At 42.2% G+C, this 15,526-nt stretch overlaps 1 protein-coding gene across 2 annotated transcripts; it reads right to left on the bottom strand.

Moving 5' to 3' along the window:
* Window positions 1-1,609: 1,609 nt before the first annotated feature.
* Window positions 1,610-5,346, bottom strand: LOC147857142 (pentatricopeptide repeat-containing protein At5g27110-like). Of its 2 annotated transcripts, XM_087328727.1 has the most exons (2): window positions 5,221-5,346; window positions 1,610-5,184 (listed from the first exon to the last, which is right to left on the bottom strand). In XM_087328727.1, exons 1-2 carry the CDS (start codon window positions 5,337-5,339, stop codon window positions 2,469-2,471), a joined length of 2,835 nt encoding a protein of 944 aa, XP_087184853.1. In that variant the 5' UTR covers window positions 5,340-5,346; the 3' UTR covers window positions 1,610-2,468. The 2 variants fall into 2 exon arrangements, with proteins under 2 accessions (XP_087184853.1, XP_087184852.1); XM_087328726.1 differs by having other exon boundaries at window positions 1,610-5,346.
* Window positions 5,347-15,526: the final 10,180 nt, after the last annotated feature.

Here is a 15,526-nt window from a genome sequence, read left to right as displayed (position 1 = left end):
GTCGGATAACGCGTGGGATGCATTTGAATCACCAACCGTACTTGATTAAGAAACCTCGGAAATGCGCCCTCAAACCATCAAATTTAGCTAGGAGGCTGATTTTGGGCTCCTTGATAAGTCCTTGACCTTCAACCCTTTGTTGTTGTAACACTACGATTGTCGACTCTAACTGTTGAACCCGTTGCGTGAACTCCTCTTGTTGTTGCTACTTCTCTATACTAATAGTAACCTTTTGTAGATCCCCAAGTAGACGTTGATTCTCTACTTCAAGAGATGTGAACTTGAATTTAAGATTCTCCATTTCTACAACAAGGGTGAGATATTCTTCTGAGTTAATGGCATCCATGGTTTCGTGATGGTTACAAGGAAGATTAAAAAAGGGGGGGGGGGGGGGTGGGGGGAGGGGAGAGAGAGAGAGAGAGAGAGAGAGAGAGAGAGAATTCGAATCAAACTGTCAGAACCAAGAATAAAAGATAGAGTGATGAAAGAAGGATATAAGAGAACACGAGAAGAAAGGAACGAAATGCTAAGAGAAGAATGGGTGTATTAAGATAGAGAAAGAAAGAGAATGGATACAAGATATGTAATGAGAGATAAATACTGGTGTTGATTCGAATTCATTTGAGAATACATGTATGCCCTTATTTACAGGTTCCTATAGAATAGCTTAGAGATTTCTATAATAGATATGCTTGATGCATTCTTTCTTCTTCACTTTTTGGTTATGATATTTAATTATGTACTTTCCATTTACCATATTTGATTATGTGAGAGAAACCTTCTACCAAAATCATTAGAATCTAAAAAATGTCGTAAGGATGTTTTTTCGTTTTTCTTAGACTCTCATTGTAAGCCTTTGATGTCAAACAGAAATCTGATTCATTCCATCTAGATTTGATGCATTATGTCGAATTTTACTCTATACATCTAGAATTTGATGTAGTGCATTAGATTCTTGTTGTAAGTCTTGGAATTTTTTTAAATTTTTCCATTAAAAAAATACTTTTTCATTTTCAATTGAGACATAATGCATTGCATCGAATTCTAGCTATATAGACTAAAATATGATACACTGCATTGGATTTCAGTTGAAAATCCACTTTTAAAATATCCTTAAAAAATTAAAAAAAATTAAAAAACCTTGGATTTTCAACTCAAATCTAATGCATTGCATTGTATTTTACTTTATACATCTAGAATCTGATGCGTTGCATCAGGTTTTAGTTGAAAATACGCAAATTTTTATTTTTTCCATTATTTATTTATTTTTTCATTTTTTCTATAACAAGATTAAAAATTAAAAAATTAAAAAAATGTATTATCAATTGAAATTCGATGTATTGCAGCGAATTTTAGTCTATAAAGCTAGAATCCAATGCAATGCATTGGATCTTAGTTGAAAATCTATTTTTTAAAATGCTCTTTATTTTTTATATTTTTTTCCATTAACACAAATTATAAAAAAATAGATTTTCAATTGAAATCTAATGCACTGCATCGAATTTTAGTTTTTTTCCGTTGAAAATCCATTTTTCATTTTTTCTATAAATAAATTTTAAAAAATTGAAAAAATGATTCAGTTGAAAATCCATTTATTTGAATGTTTTCCTTTAAAAATCTTGGGCAAGATCTAAATCTATTCAAGATACTATTAACCACTACATCCTTGAATGAGAACCTTCCACATTGTGTGTAGTCTGGTCAACTGTATTGAAAAGGTTTGTGTTCAAATTTTGTTTGAGATCAAAACAAGACTTTGTCATTTTGAGAATACGTCATATACTTGTTATCATCTCTGCTCATTTATTTACGCCAAAGAAGCATCTTGATATGTGTCTATTCTCATCCTCATAGTGTCGAACACGAGTTTGAAACTAACCCATTTTGGACACAATATGAGCTACAAAGGAGGTCTTTGTTGTAATATGTGCACTCTTACAAGAATGGATTCAATTTTCCATTCTAGTGGTGTGTCCTTTCTTTAGCATGTGATTTGTTGTGGTGAAACTTCCACATCTTTCATCTTTCATCTTTCATTGTCTCACCTAGTTAAGTTACAATCTGTCCAACAGATTGATGAGAATGAACATGCACTGGGATTTTAATTTAGTGGTTATGGAACCCATCCCACATTCGTATTCTATTCAATCTAGGGTGACCCCATCCCTATTTAGCTTGTAATCACTACTACCTTCAGAGCTGTGAGACCATCATGAGTTAAATGCAGATTTTTTTATTATTTTGACGTGGATGCTAGGTTTGTGAGCCAAGTTGTTGTTCAGCCTTGTCAATTTTCTTGAGAATCGCATATTTACTCCTTCAAACTTGGTCAAAAACCCTGATGTTAGATCTTCTTGCCCCACGATATCACCCAACAATTTAATATGACAGTTGACATTTTGGGGAAGAGACTCCATCCTGACAACACAGATTCCTACTTCTCAATGCATGTGTTTCCACGCTTTCGTCTATACACCTGCAAACTTTTGGAGGTCTCCTGATCTTCTTCTAGCTGCATGGTGACAATGTGAGTCTCCGTACAAAATGCTGGGCATGGTGAGCATATCTGGATCAGTCTCCATTACCTGGTTGAAGCACTGACCTCCTATTTTAAGATCACCATGCACTTTGCAAGAAGACAGCAAGGATACCCACCCTGTGCTATCTGGCAAGCCTGGCATACTTTGCAATATTTCTTTTGCATCTGCTAGACAACCAGATCGCGCAAAAACATCAATCATACAATTGAAGTGTTCCATGCCTGGCTTGACATCATTCATGTTCTTGAAGAAATCAAGACACTCTTCCACTGCACCTGCATGGCCACAAGAAGCAAGAATACTGGTGTACGTTCTGTCATCAGGGTTCAACCCATGTCTCTGCATGTCTCGAAGATACCATCTTACTGCCCCGTAGTTCCCTTGCAGGGCATGACCAGAAATCATGGCATTCCACGATACCACATCTCTGCAGAACAATCCTTGGAAAACATTCTCTGCATCTCTCATCCTTCCACACTTGGCATACATGTCCACCAGTGTGTTGCCAATGGCAGCATCAGAATCCAAACATTGTCTCACAACCTTTTCATGAACAATGTTTCCCTCTTCAATGGCTCCCACACTCCCACAAGCTCTTAGTATGCACAAATATGTAGACCTCTCTGGTTCTTTTCCCTCAGCTTCCATTTCCTCATAAAGACCCAAAGCAACTACACCATCTCCACATTGTACACGTCCTGTAATTATAGCACCCCATGAGACAACATCTCGTGATGGCAATTCATCAAACACTTTACAGGCGTCATCTAACTTGTTGCATTTGGCATACATGTCAACAAGAGTGTTTCCAATCACGATATCTGAGTCAAAGTTGTCACGTAGTATTTGGTCATGTATCAAGTTGCCATCTTCAACAGCATTCAATAAGCTTGCAGCCTTCAGCGCACACAGATAGGTAACCTTGTCAGGCTTCAATCCGTCTTCTTGCATCTCCTGGAACACTTTAAGGGCATGGAGACTGTGTCCATGGTTTGAATACCCTGTGATTAATGCTGCCCAGGCTGCCACATTGCGATCAGGCAATCGATCAAAAGCCCAACGAGATTCTTTCAGGCCTCCACATTTGGCATATACATCTACTAATGTGCAAACAAGAATGGCATCAATCCCAGATCCAGACCGTATAATCCTATCATGTACTATTTTGCTCTTCTCAATGTCTCCCAAGTTACTGCACGCTTTTAGGATGCATGAAAGTGTCACATGATTTGGTTCAACACCCTCAAGATGCATCTGCTCAAAAAGTTCCAAAGCTAATTGATCTTTGTCACATTGGATATGTCCAGATATAATCACATTCCATGATACTAGGTTTCTTCCTTTTATGCCCTCAAAAACCTTTCGGCCATCCTTCAAACTCTTGCACTTGCAGTACATGTCGACTATAGCACTCCCCACAACTACATCAAAGTCGAGCCCTACTTTTATAATCTTGTCATGTAATAACCTCCCATGGTTGAGTGTTTCCATGCTTGCACATGCTTTCAAAGTATATGCAAATGTGACTTTGTCGGGCATTAAGCCTTCTTTCTGCATATCCCGGAAAAGACCTAGTACATATTCAGATTGCCCCTGCTGTGAATATCCACCAATGAGTGAATTCCATGCCACAACCTCTCGCATGTTGCCAATTTTGAATACTTTATGAGCCTCACTCAGACTCCTACACTTTGCATACATATCAATAAGCACATTGTTAAGTTCAGGATCCCAGTCAAACTCATTTTGGATAAGCTGATCATGTACCAGTCTTCCCTGTTCTACTATCCCTATGTTGCCACATGCTTTAAGAGTGCATAAAAATGTAATCTTCTGCGGTTGAAAACCATCTTGCAGCTGCATTCTTGAGTAAAGTTCAAGAGCAGAATAGCCATGTCCATGCCAAGCATGTCCAGCAATCATAGCATTCCATGTCACCGCATTGCGACTCTGAAGTTTGTCAAAGGCTGCCTGCGCATCGTCCATACAGCCACATTTCACATACATGTGGACGATTGTGCTACCAAGTACAGCATCCACTTCATCTTGTCTCATGAGAATCTCATGATGTATCATCATGCCCATGTACATCAAGTCACCACAGCTTATCACTTTTAGAATGCAAAGAAAAGTGACTTTGTCTGGTTCAATGCCCTCAAAATGCAAATTCCTGTAAAGTTGAATGGCATCAACAGCATGGTCATGATGGACATATGCTGTGATCATGGTGCTCCATAGCACTGTATCCCGTTTCCCATAGGTGTCGAAAACCTTGCGGGCGTCATCAATACTCCCACAATTTGCAAACATGTGGATGACAGCACTCTGAATGGAGGGATGCATTTCAAACTTGTGTATGATAGCCTGTCTGTACACAAAACAGCCCTCCTCAAAAGCCCCTATGTTGCTGCAAGCTTTCAAGATGCAAAGAAGCAGCACCTTGTCAGGTTCTGTACGCCCAGCTTGCATTCTTGTGTAGAGTGTGAGAGCACGCTCACTCTCATCCAGGGCAACATGAGCAGAGATGATGGCATGCCACGTGTATACGTTTGGGTGTGGGATGCTGCAGAACACTAAACAGGCATCCAACAGGCATCCCAAACCGAAGGATGTGAAAGATCTAATGAGAATATCGGCCATGCTGCTGCTGCTGCTGCTGCTGCTGCTGCTGCTGCTGCACCACCAATCCACTTCGCTGCTGCTACTACTACTAAGCATGAGGAGGCAATGAACCCGTCTTGCAGCAGGGGCGTCCCGGCACTTCTGCAGCATACAGTACATAGAATCCCTGCATACCATTCTCTCCTCTTCCAACTACATACATACTACATACATACATACATACATACATACTACATACTACTACTATTACTACAAAGTTCAAACAACATCATCTATGTACATACATACATATGTATATGCATAACATGAGGAGATGGTACATAGTAGCCTGTAGGTACATATATATGTATGTACATACATGGGAGCTTACAGAAACAAGAAGATCACGATAAGTGTCTGTTATGATTACTACTGACTACAACACCACCAACAACAACAACAATAGTAGGAAGGGCGGCGAGCAGCCAAGTATAAGTTAGTGTGGGCTTCTCTAAATCCATATATGTATATATAATATATGAATGTATATAAATATGTATATACATACATTATTACTTATATGTATCGACAACTGGTTTTGAACAGAACCTCCTCCCCCCCATAGCCCTCTCTCTCTCCACCAATTGTATAAGTATTTAGTATTGTACACAATGCACATATTAGGATCTCTCTCGCCTTACATCGATTCATCCATGGAGTATGAGTATGACACAAATATTATGGGAGGATGGATATCATGATATTATCCCTTCCTTCAAGTTCCTTCCTTCTTTCGTTGTTATGATACTTGACCCTTTCATATCACACTTTATTCTTGGACATATTAACATCCAACGTATTTGCAACAATACATATTTTCTTACGACCAAAAATTGACTTCACACATACCAATTAGCTAAACTTCATAGAACAAAGTTGGGAATTCCTACTATTAGGAAAAGAGTGAATATTTTCAAATAGTTACAAGAACAGAGATTGGGTCAATGACGAAGAAGCTAATGAAGAAAACGAGGAGTCAATGATGAGACAAGCAAGAGTTGGACTTCCTACCCACATCATATTTGGCGCATACTAGGGATATGTAGGTTTGGTGGGGGGTGGATGTTGTAATGTGGGGTGTGTGAAGCCCCGACAATCATTGAAAGGAGTTGAGAGGAGATGAGAAACCAATCATTGAAGTTGCTCAAGTAGCAGCAATACCTAACCATTTTGAACAAAAAGGACAAGAATTGGAACCTTTTTAGGGGCAATAAAGGAGGTACAGTGATCTACAAGGCACAAGATATAGGGCATTCTACAAATGAAATAAGAAATGTAATTTTTGCAAAAGAAGAGTACCAAGGACAAACAACGATCCATCCTTCAAAAGGAAGTTTCTATTATGGTATGAATCAACAACGGTTCGGTTTCACCTTAAGCCTTAACTAGTTTAAGAGTTTCGAAACTTGAACCAAACAAAATTGAATAGATCGCTAAACCAATTAGGCTTAACCACTTAATCCTAAACCGATTTGGGCCAAAAAGCCTAAACTAGTTTGGGAACCAAGTTGGAAAGCTCAAGCCAAATTTAAGCGAGCTCGAACCAATAAGGAAGCTCAAGCTTGACTCGAACTGCCAAACTATTCAAAAACGGTTGGCTCAATTTTGGTTTGAGCCGTATCGTTGCCATCTCCTATATTATGGTAAGAGTTTGAACCTCGCTAAGGGCATCAAATGGAGAAAGGTGATCTACAATGCACAAGCTATAAGGTGATCCATATGGTTAAAACAAAATGAGTAATGCACCTTTGTGGAAGTTGATTATCAAGGAAAAGTGACGACACATGCTATTGATCAAGATAGCATGTTGTCGATCAAAACTCACCATGCTAAATCCCACATACTCTTTCATTTTTTTTGCATCTTCTATCAATTTAATCCCTTGCTCTCTACACAACAATGTTGGTCATTGTAAAGTCTTCTTGTTTGTATCTTAATTTTAGTCTCCTTAAATTTATTGTAAGTTGTGGGAAATATCTCCACTCTCATGTATTCTAAAAGTTTGTATTTGATGAGAGGATTTTTATAATGGTATCCTATGATTCAGCTTGTTGAAGGATAGCTACAAAATTTTTAGCTAAAAAAACCAAGCATCTAGTAAAAATGTATGAGATATTCCTACATCTTTCCCAAATCCTTCCTTACCAACCCCTTATAGAGATAAAGCATGAAGATGTTGGCATTCGGCCATCAAGTGACCCCATTGACCATATCCAAAGCAATCTCATGTAAAATGTCTTCCACTTCAATTTAAAACAAAGTTCATTCATATGCACTCATCATACTATTAGTAATTGTATTCCTTGACACATAAAATCTACACTTCTTTTATGCCTTTTCATGTACTGGTACAATTATTTTACAAGCACCAACCATTTGCCAAAGAACATATAACTTTATCAAACAATGCACTTTTATGTTTTAAGGAAGCAAAAGACAAAACCATAAAACCCCCATATATTCTCAAAACAAATTGGTGATAAAATTGTGCTCCACAATTGTTTATTTAAGCATGTTAGTAGACAGGGGTATTTTCAAAAAGATTAACTGGGGGTGAGAAGTTGGGCCATTCCTTTTGGATTGCTAAAATCATTGAAATTATTAAGGATGATGAAGGCAATCAAGTTCAATCCATTGTGGTTCATTGGTATCATACCTCTTCCAAATATATGTTTACTAGAAGTACTCTTTAGAGATGGTTAAGGATGTTGGAGGCACAAGCAGAAAGCGGAGAAGAAAGAATCTACCCAGCACGTCTACTCTAACACTTGATAATGTCAACATACTTGTGTATGACTTCTTCTTGACCAAAACAGACCATCTAAGAAAGACTACAATCAAGATAATAAAAGAGAAGGTCCCATATGTGCCTGTTTACGCATTACAGATACGAACAAGGAGTATGTCTCATAATCAAGGTGACGTTGGATTGCAATTGGATGAAGACAATGCACTGGTTGCTAGTAATGATGAGAATGAGATCTAACAAAGCTCTTCTAGTTCATCGGGTGGGTTTGAAGGGGAAGGTGTATCTCTGGGAAGTGATGGATCTCATATATGAAATGTAAATATTGTATGTTACATCAATATGGCAATTCACAAATATGTATAAATATAGGTGTTAGTCATTTTGTAATTTTTGTACATTCTCTTGTAAATTTCACAAGGAACCTAATTCGACTCGGCCGAAGAAGTCGAAGAAGAACCGACCATGCCGAATGGAGGCCGAAGAGACCCCCTAAGAGAAAGGAGGGTCCCCCGAAGATTTCCGGATGAAGAGCGTGTACTGCTAACCGATGAGGAGCCGGAAATCTTTGAAGAAGCTAAGGAAGATACCCACACCCGGAAGTGGTTGAGTGTCATGCAAGAGGAGATGGATTCCTTGCATGAGAACCGCACATATGAACTGACCAAACTGCCGAGAGGAAAGAAGGCACTTCGGAATAAATGGGTATACAAGTTGAAACCGGGAGATGGCGGGAATCCACCGAGGTACAAAGCACGAATCTTCGTGAAAGGCTTTCAGCAGAAGAAGGGTGTCGATTTCGATGAAATATTTGTCCTGGTCGTGAAGATGACTTCTATCCGAACAATGTTGAGCATCATGACCAACATGGATCTCGAAGTCAAACAACTGGACGTCAAGATTGCCTTCCTCCATGGAGATTTGGAGGAAGAGATATACATGCACCAACCGGAAGGATTTGTGGAAAAAGGTAAAGAAAATCCGGTATGTCAATTGAGGAAGAGCTTGTACGGGTTGAAGCAAGCTCCTCGGCAATGGTACCGAAAATTCGAATCCTTTATGACCGACAACGGGTACCACAAAACACAGGCCGAACATAGGATACGCAATCGGCGTGGTTGCCTGATATATGAGCAACCCTAGAAGAGATATACATGCACCAACCGGAAGGATTTGTGGAAAAAGGTAAAGAAAATCCGGTATGTCAATTGAGGAAGAGCTTGTACGGGTTGAAGCAAGCTCCTCGGCAATGGTACCGAAAATTCGAATCCTTTATGACCGACAACGGGTACCACAAAACGCAGGCCGAACATAGGATACGCAATCGGCGTGGTTGCATGATATATGAGCAACCCTAGAAGAGAGCATTGGGTTGCCGTGAAGTGGATACTTCGGTACCTAAAAGGCACCTCGAACATGTGTCTTCGTTTCGGTTTGGGTAACCCCACACTGGAAGGTTATACTGACTCGGATATGTCGGTTGATGTGAATACCAACCGATCCATGTCCAGGTACGTAATGACTTATGTAGGGGGAGTTGTTTCATGGTAGTCGAGGTTGCAAAAGGCCGTGGCGTTGTCGACCACGGAAGCCGAAATATATGGCCGCAGCAGAAGCCAACAAGGAAATCATATGGATGAAGGAGTTTATCGGTGAGCTGGGAATTCCGTAGGAGGAATTCCAACTCCATTGTGATAACCAGAGTCCCATCCACCTTGCGAAAGAGAGAAGCTAAACGCGTGCCAAAAGAGAGTCGGTTTGGTGAAGTAACCCATACCAGAGTGAAGGGGGAGTTTGTTGGGAAACAGGTCCCTCCGGATGGGAAGAGAAGAACCGAGTTGGTGAGTAACTTCGGCCTCGGCCAAAATCGAAAGTAATTCGGCCGAGGCCGATTGAAATCGATTTGGAAGACTATAATTGTAAATAGTCTAAAATGCCCCTTGTGGGCCATACTTATAAATAACCTTAAAGTTGTTTTGGTATAAAAACAACTAGGGCAAACTTTATAGAAGTGTGTGTTGATCATTAGTTGTCATAGAGTTAGTGGAGGTAGTTACCTCCGTAACTGTGAGAGGAAGAGTGAGAGTGTGAGAGTGCAACTATGTATCCCTCTGTCAGACGAAGGAGAACTCGAGGGTGTTGCCTCCGAGTTCCTCATTGTACTTCTTCCCTACCACAATGATCTATTTGGAGTTTATAGACTCCACGTGGTTTTCCTAGTTTGGGTTTTCACGTTAAACATCCAGTGTCTCTTTGTACTTGTTTTCTGTCTGTGGATTAGCTCTCTTGTTTTTTGAACCTGAATACGACGTGTAACTAGTTGTGGGTGGTAGATTCCTAACAAGCAAGTACATGCATGCAACCATGGCTCGATGAATCTTGAACCCTAACATCCCAAGCTCACAAAAAGGGGATTCAAGCCATTTTTCTGCACATAACAAAGAATCTCATCGCTCTCTAAACTCTTCTCGCTCCCTCAGCTCCCCTCGCCATCCTCACTCTCCGGGCTCCCACAGACCCCCATATCCCCTCAGCTCGCTCTCCTTTCCTCAGCTCGCTCCCCTCGCTCTGCCCAGTGCACAAACAACCTCTCTACACCACTCAATGCCGACATCGCCATGTCGATCGACATTTTCCCTGCTCTTTGACGGTGGCTTCATGACCACGGCCTAGCAAGCTACATCGGAGTGGTGGAGGCACCGCCCCATCCTAACTCCCACGACATGGTGAAAAAGATCAACATCGATACGATCACCAACGCCACGATCATGAAGAAGTTGGGCCTGACATCAACAGGAGAACGGCACTTCGGGATTCCTCCCTCAGAGGTCCTTGAACGCTACTTTGGCAAATATTCCCTCTCAGCCAAAGCTTATAGGATACAGGACGCCCCTGACCCATTCTTTTGAGAAATAGCAAAGTTCCGATTAGAGGTGGGGTGCATCCACCCGAATGCGTATGGGATGCTGAAGCAAAAGGCCGGTATCATCATTTCGACTTTCAAAGAGCATGTCGTTGATTGGGGGGTGATCACATGGTCTTCCCTACGTGAAGCACTCCACACCTTCCAAGAAAGTAAAAAGCTCTGCCCAATAATCCAATAGTATGTCACAATACTATGTTGGGAGTATCTCCCTCTAGTGGGAGGAGGCGACTATTTGGGCCAAGAAGTGCAGACAAAAAGGAAGATTCAACTGTTCGGATGGTGTGCCGATGGTGGAAGAGTCAACTGTGAGAAAGTCGACTGTGTGAATCGACTGGGTTAGTCGACAAGAAGGAGATCCAAGTCGAAGACATGACCGACTAGTCGGACCGTTGTCGTGATGTGGCATGCTCGAGAGTGGGAAAAATCGGCGAAAGGGGGGGTAAAAAATGTGCATGTGCAATGTGTGTGCACACAAAAGCGATTAATTGTGCATATGCAAAATAAAAAGGAAAAGAAAGGGTGAAAAGGAGGTATAGAAGGTCGTGCAAAAAGTAAGAGAGAGGAGAGATAAAAGGTAGAGGGGAGACAGGCTATGAATTTATAGAGATAGAATTATATATTATATAAGAGAGAGTTAGTGGGCTAGTGGATAGTCACATTGACTACTAGCTAGAGGTGCATGGTTTGAATTTGGACTTACAGTGCACCGTGATTTAAGGAATTTTATTCCTTTTTCATTGAAGACAAATTTGGCGAACCCCCCTTCTTTTTTTCCTATAAAAGGAGGTCAAGGGGGGCTCATTCGGGAGGAGACTATCGCCAATTTTCCTTCGAAGCTCTTCATCTCCTTATTCACCACTTCTCTTCATCTCATACCCCTTCATCCCCCCATCGCCACGTGCTCGTCTTCTTCACGTCGGCACTCGAAGTGCTCGTGAGCCCAAGCTTCGTTGGTTCGACGTTGCTCCGCCCCATTCGTCGTTGCGAGCCCATGTGCTCATCGTTCGGGTGGTCGTGGTTCGTTGGGATTGGCATTTTGGTGGTGCTCGTGTGTTCATCTTTGCCGTGTTCGGATTTGCTTTTGTCTCTAAGGGCATTTAATATTTATGTTTTGATTGAGCTTGTGGTTAACTATAAGTTACCATTGTAAACAAAACCCTATTTTATAAAGGGTCCTCTTGCGTTGGAATCGAACACGTATTTATCTCTTTGGTCGATATCATTCGTGTTTCTTTCTCTCATTCTTTCTTTATTCGTGTTTTCCTTGTACGTTTGGTCGTCTTGTGACAAGGGGACCATTCGGGCTTGCCCATGCACCTCTCCTCCTCATAAAGGTGTACTAGCATTTTGTGTGTGTTTGTGTCTTTCTTGTACGTTCGGTCGTCTTGTGATGAGGGGACCGTTCGGTCTTGCCCATGCACCTCTCCTCCTCATAAAGGCGTACGAGCATTTGTGTGTGTGTTTGTGTCTTCCTTGTACGTTTGGCCGTCTTGTGACGAGGGGACCGTTCGGGCTTGCCCATGCACCTCTCCTCCTCATAAAGGCGTACGAGCATTTGTGTGTGTGTTTGTGTCTTCCTTGTAGGTTCGGCCGTCTTGTGACGAGGGAGCGTTTCGGGCGTGCCCATGCACCTCTCCTCCTCATAAAGGCGTACGAGCATTTTGTGCGTGTGTTTGTGTCTTTCTTGTACGTTCAGCCTTCTTGTGACGAGGGGACCGTTCGGTCTTGCCCATGCACCTCTCCTCCTCATAAAGGCTTACGAGCATTTTGTGTGTGTGTTTGTGTCTTCCTTGTAGGTTCGGCCGTCTTGTGACGAGGGGACCGTTCGGTCTTGCCCATGCACCTCTCCTCCTCATAAAGACGTACGAGCATTTTGTGTGTGTTTGTGTCTTTCTTGTACGTTCGGCCGTCTTGTGACGAGGGGACCGTTCGGTCTTGCCCATGCACCTCTCCTCCTCATAAAGACGTACGAGCATTTGTGTGTGTGTTTGTGTCTTCCTTGTACGTTCGGCCGTCTTGCAACGAGGGAGCGTTTCGGGCATGCCCATGCACCTCTCCTCCTCATAAAGACGTACGAGCATTTTGTGCGTGTATTTGTGTCTTCCTTGTACGTTCGTCCGTCTCGTGACGAGGGACCGTTTCGGGCTTGCCCATGCACCTCTCCTCCTCATAAAGGCGTACAAGCATTTTGTGCGTGTGTTTGTGTCTTCCTTGTATGTTCGGCTGTCTCGTGACGAGGGAGCGTTCGGGCTTGCCCATGCACCTCTCCTCCTCATAAAGACGTACAGACATTCGTGTTTGTGTTATCGTCCCCTTGTGCATTCATGTTGCGTGCTCATCTTGCTTGTACCCGTTTGGTCACTTGGCTCGTGCGGTGATCTCGGCAGGTCGACGAGTCGTGATCAACGAGAGCCACCGGCCTCACAAAACAAAGGGCAATGAGACCTTGCTCGAGAATGGGTCGGGAAGTAGTATTGTCGTAAAGCAAACCTCGGGTCTTCTCTATCCCTTGGGTACTCCCTAGCCCAAGACCCTCGTGGTCCCGCCCAAGTAACACACGTGCGCGAAACTTCACGACACAGTCGGGATGGACGATGACCAAGCTGACTAGTCGAACCGACTGGACAGTTGACACTAGTGTCGGTTGATGGCTACTTATTATTAGTTATCCGTTTCATGTGTAGTAAAATGCATTTGGAAGCTCTTGAAGACGTCTGTCTTTCCCTATCAAACTATTTTAAGGTAATCTTAAATAATTATTTTACTATTTTTCATATCGTATGTGAAGAACCACACGACACTGTTTTTCACGTTAGTCGTTTAAAACCCTTTTTAGGCTCTGGTGATAACACCATCACAATCCAAGATCTTGTAACATTAGAGGATTTTTCTTACAAACCTCATGTTCCTAAACAAATTCTTGATTCTCGTACTAAACATTTATGTTCTAAAGAGATTCGGCTATTCAAAATCAAATGGATGGATAAACCTATTCTTGAGAGTCGAACTCAACTTCCCAAAGATAGGTTTCACACTAGCTCATGGACATGTTGGGCTAGTTTTGTAAATAGTAGAAAGGGCACTTGCCCTAGCTTAGTTGGTATATAAACCAATGCATTGTAACTTAGTTACTGTTGGATGTTTTATGCTTGATATATTTTCTTTTAATATACAGTTTTTCTATCTCTGCCTTAAGAGCTCTCTCTCTCTCTCTCTCTCTCTCTCTCTCTCCCTCTGTTGCCTCACACACACACACACACTCAATCATCTTCCGTTGCATTGCAATCACTCTTACCTCCCATTCCGTTACATGGTATCAGAGCGTGTGGTTGCTTGATTAAGCCTATTTGACTGTGGTGTGCTACATGCCGACGATCAATAGAACCGGCTCATCAACAGAGAAGAAATCACCATGAATACTCAATGGGAAGCGCTCTTCCTACCGAGAAGCTTGACAGAACGAACTTTGAATCTTGGGAATACAAGATGCATCAATACCTTGTCGGACAAGGCTACTAGAGCTACATCGAAGGAGCTCACGAATCACAACCCAACCCAACACACGCCGACTATCCCGCTTGGGAGCAGGCTGCAAGACGTGTGTTGTATTGCCGTGCATCATGTGTTCATGATCATATGCTTGGCTACATTCGAGAGGCAAAAACATTGAAGTAGGCGTGGGAAAACCTCAAGAAGATTTTCGTAGCCAATATGGCCGCACAAAAGCTCCAACTTCAACAGGAGCTGAACAATCTTCAACAAAGGGACATGTCAATCGGCAACTACACCTTAAAGATCAAGGAGTTGTGCGATGCCCTTGGATCGATCAATGTTAGCATTGACGAGGAAGAAATGGTGCAGATATGCCTCAGTGGCTTGGCACCATGATTTGGTGCAATAAGGTCGGTCGTTCTTGAGAGAGAAAATCCTCCCTCCTTTTTTGATCTCCAATCATTGTTGCTAGTTGAAGAGAATCACGTGCGTCAAAGGAACAACGCGCATGACGGACAAATGCTATATTCAAACTTCGATGGAGGAAGAGGACAAAGCCACGGAAGGAGAGGTCGATTCGGCCAAGGCCAACACAACCAAGAGTGTAACTCCCACCAATGGCAAGTGGGCAGAAACGGCCCTAGAGAGTTCGGCAAAAGGGGGAGTCATCACTCCGGACCAAGCAACCGTAGGAACCCATTTGAGTGCGGGTACTGCGGAAAACCTGGCCACTACGAAGAGGAGTGTCGGAAGAAGAAGTGTGAGCAAGGCCAACAACTAACAAATTACGCCACGAACTCTGACTACGGCGACCGCGGAGGAATGTTCATAATGAAGCACGAAGCGCGCTCAATGATCGCACTTGCGTCAACTACCGCTTCCACTCTGAATAGCGTATGGTTTGTCAATTCGGGAGCATCCAATCACATGATGTCCCATGAAAATTGCTTTCGGGAACTACGGAAGACCAAATGTCCCGGATATGTCAAAACAGGAGATGACAGGACTCACCCAATATAGCATATGGAGAACGTCCCACTCAGAAATGACAGCAAACAGACCTACCTCAAGAACGTGTTGCATGTCCCCACTATTACGAAAAACCTGGTCTCGGTTGGCCAGATTGTCGAACAAGGAATGCAAGAACGCCTCAATAATGAT

Source organism: Azolla caroliniana, unplaced genomic scaffold (assembly GCF_043228905.1).
Source record: "Azolla caroliniana isolate FFs.n. ecotype wild unplaced genomic scaffold, voAzoCaro1.0.p SCAF_12, whole genome shotgun sequence".
NCBI lineage: Eukaryota > Viridiplantae > Streptophyta > Polypodiopsida > Salviniales > Salviniaceae > Azolla > Azolla caroliniana.
The sequence above is the reverse complement of the archived record's forward strand: the minus strand, read 5'-3'. Positions and strand labels throughout refer to the sequence as shown.

Excerpts from the sequence above, each read along its gene's own strand:
- LOC147857142 (XM_087328726.1), bottom strand. The coding sequence starts at position 5,339 with ATGGTATGCAGGGATTCTATGTACTGTATGCTGCAGAAGTGCCGGGAC.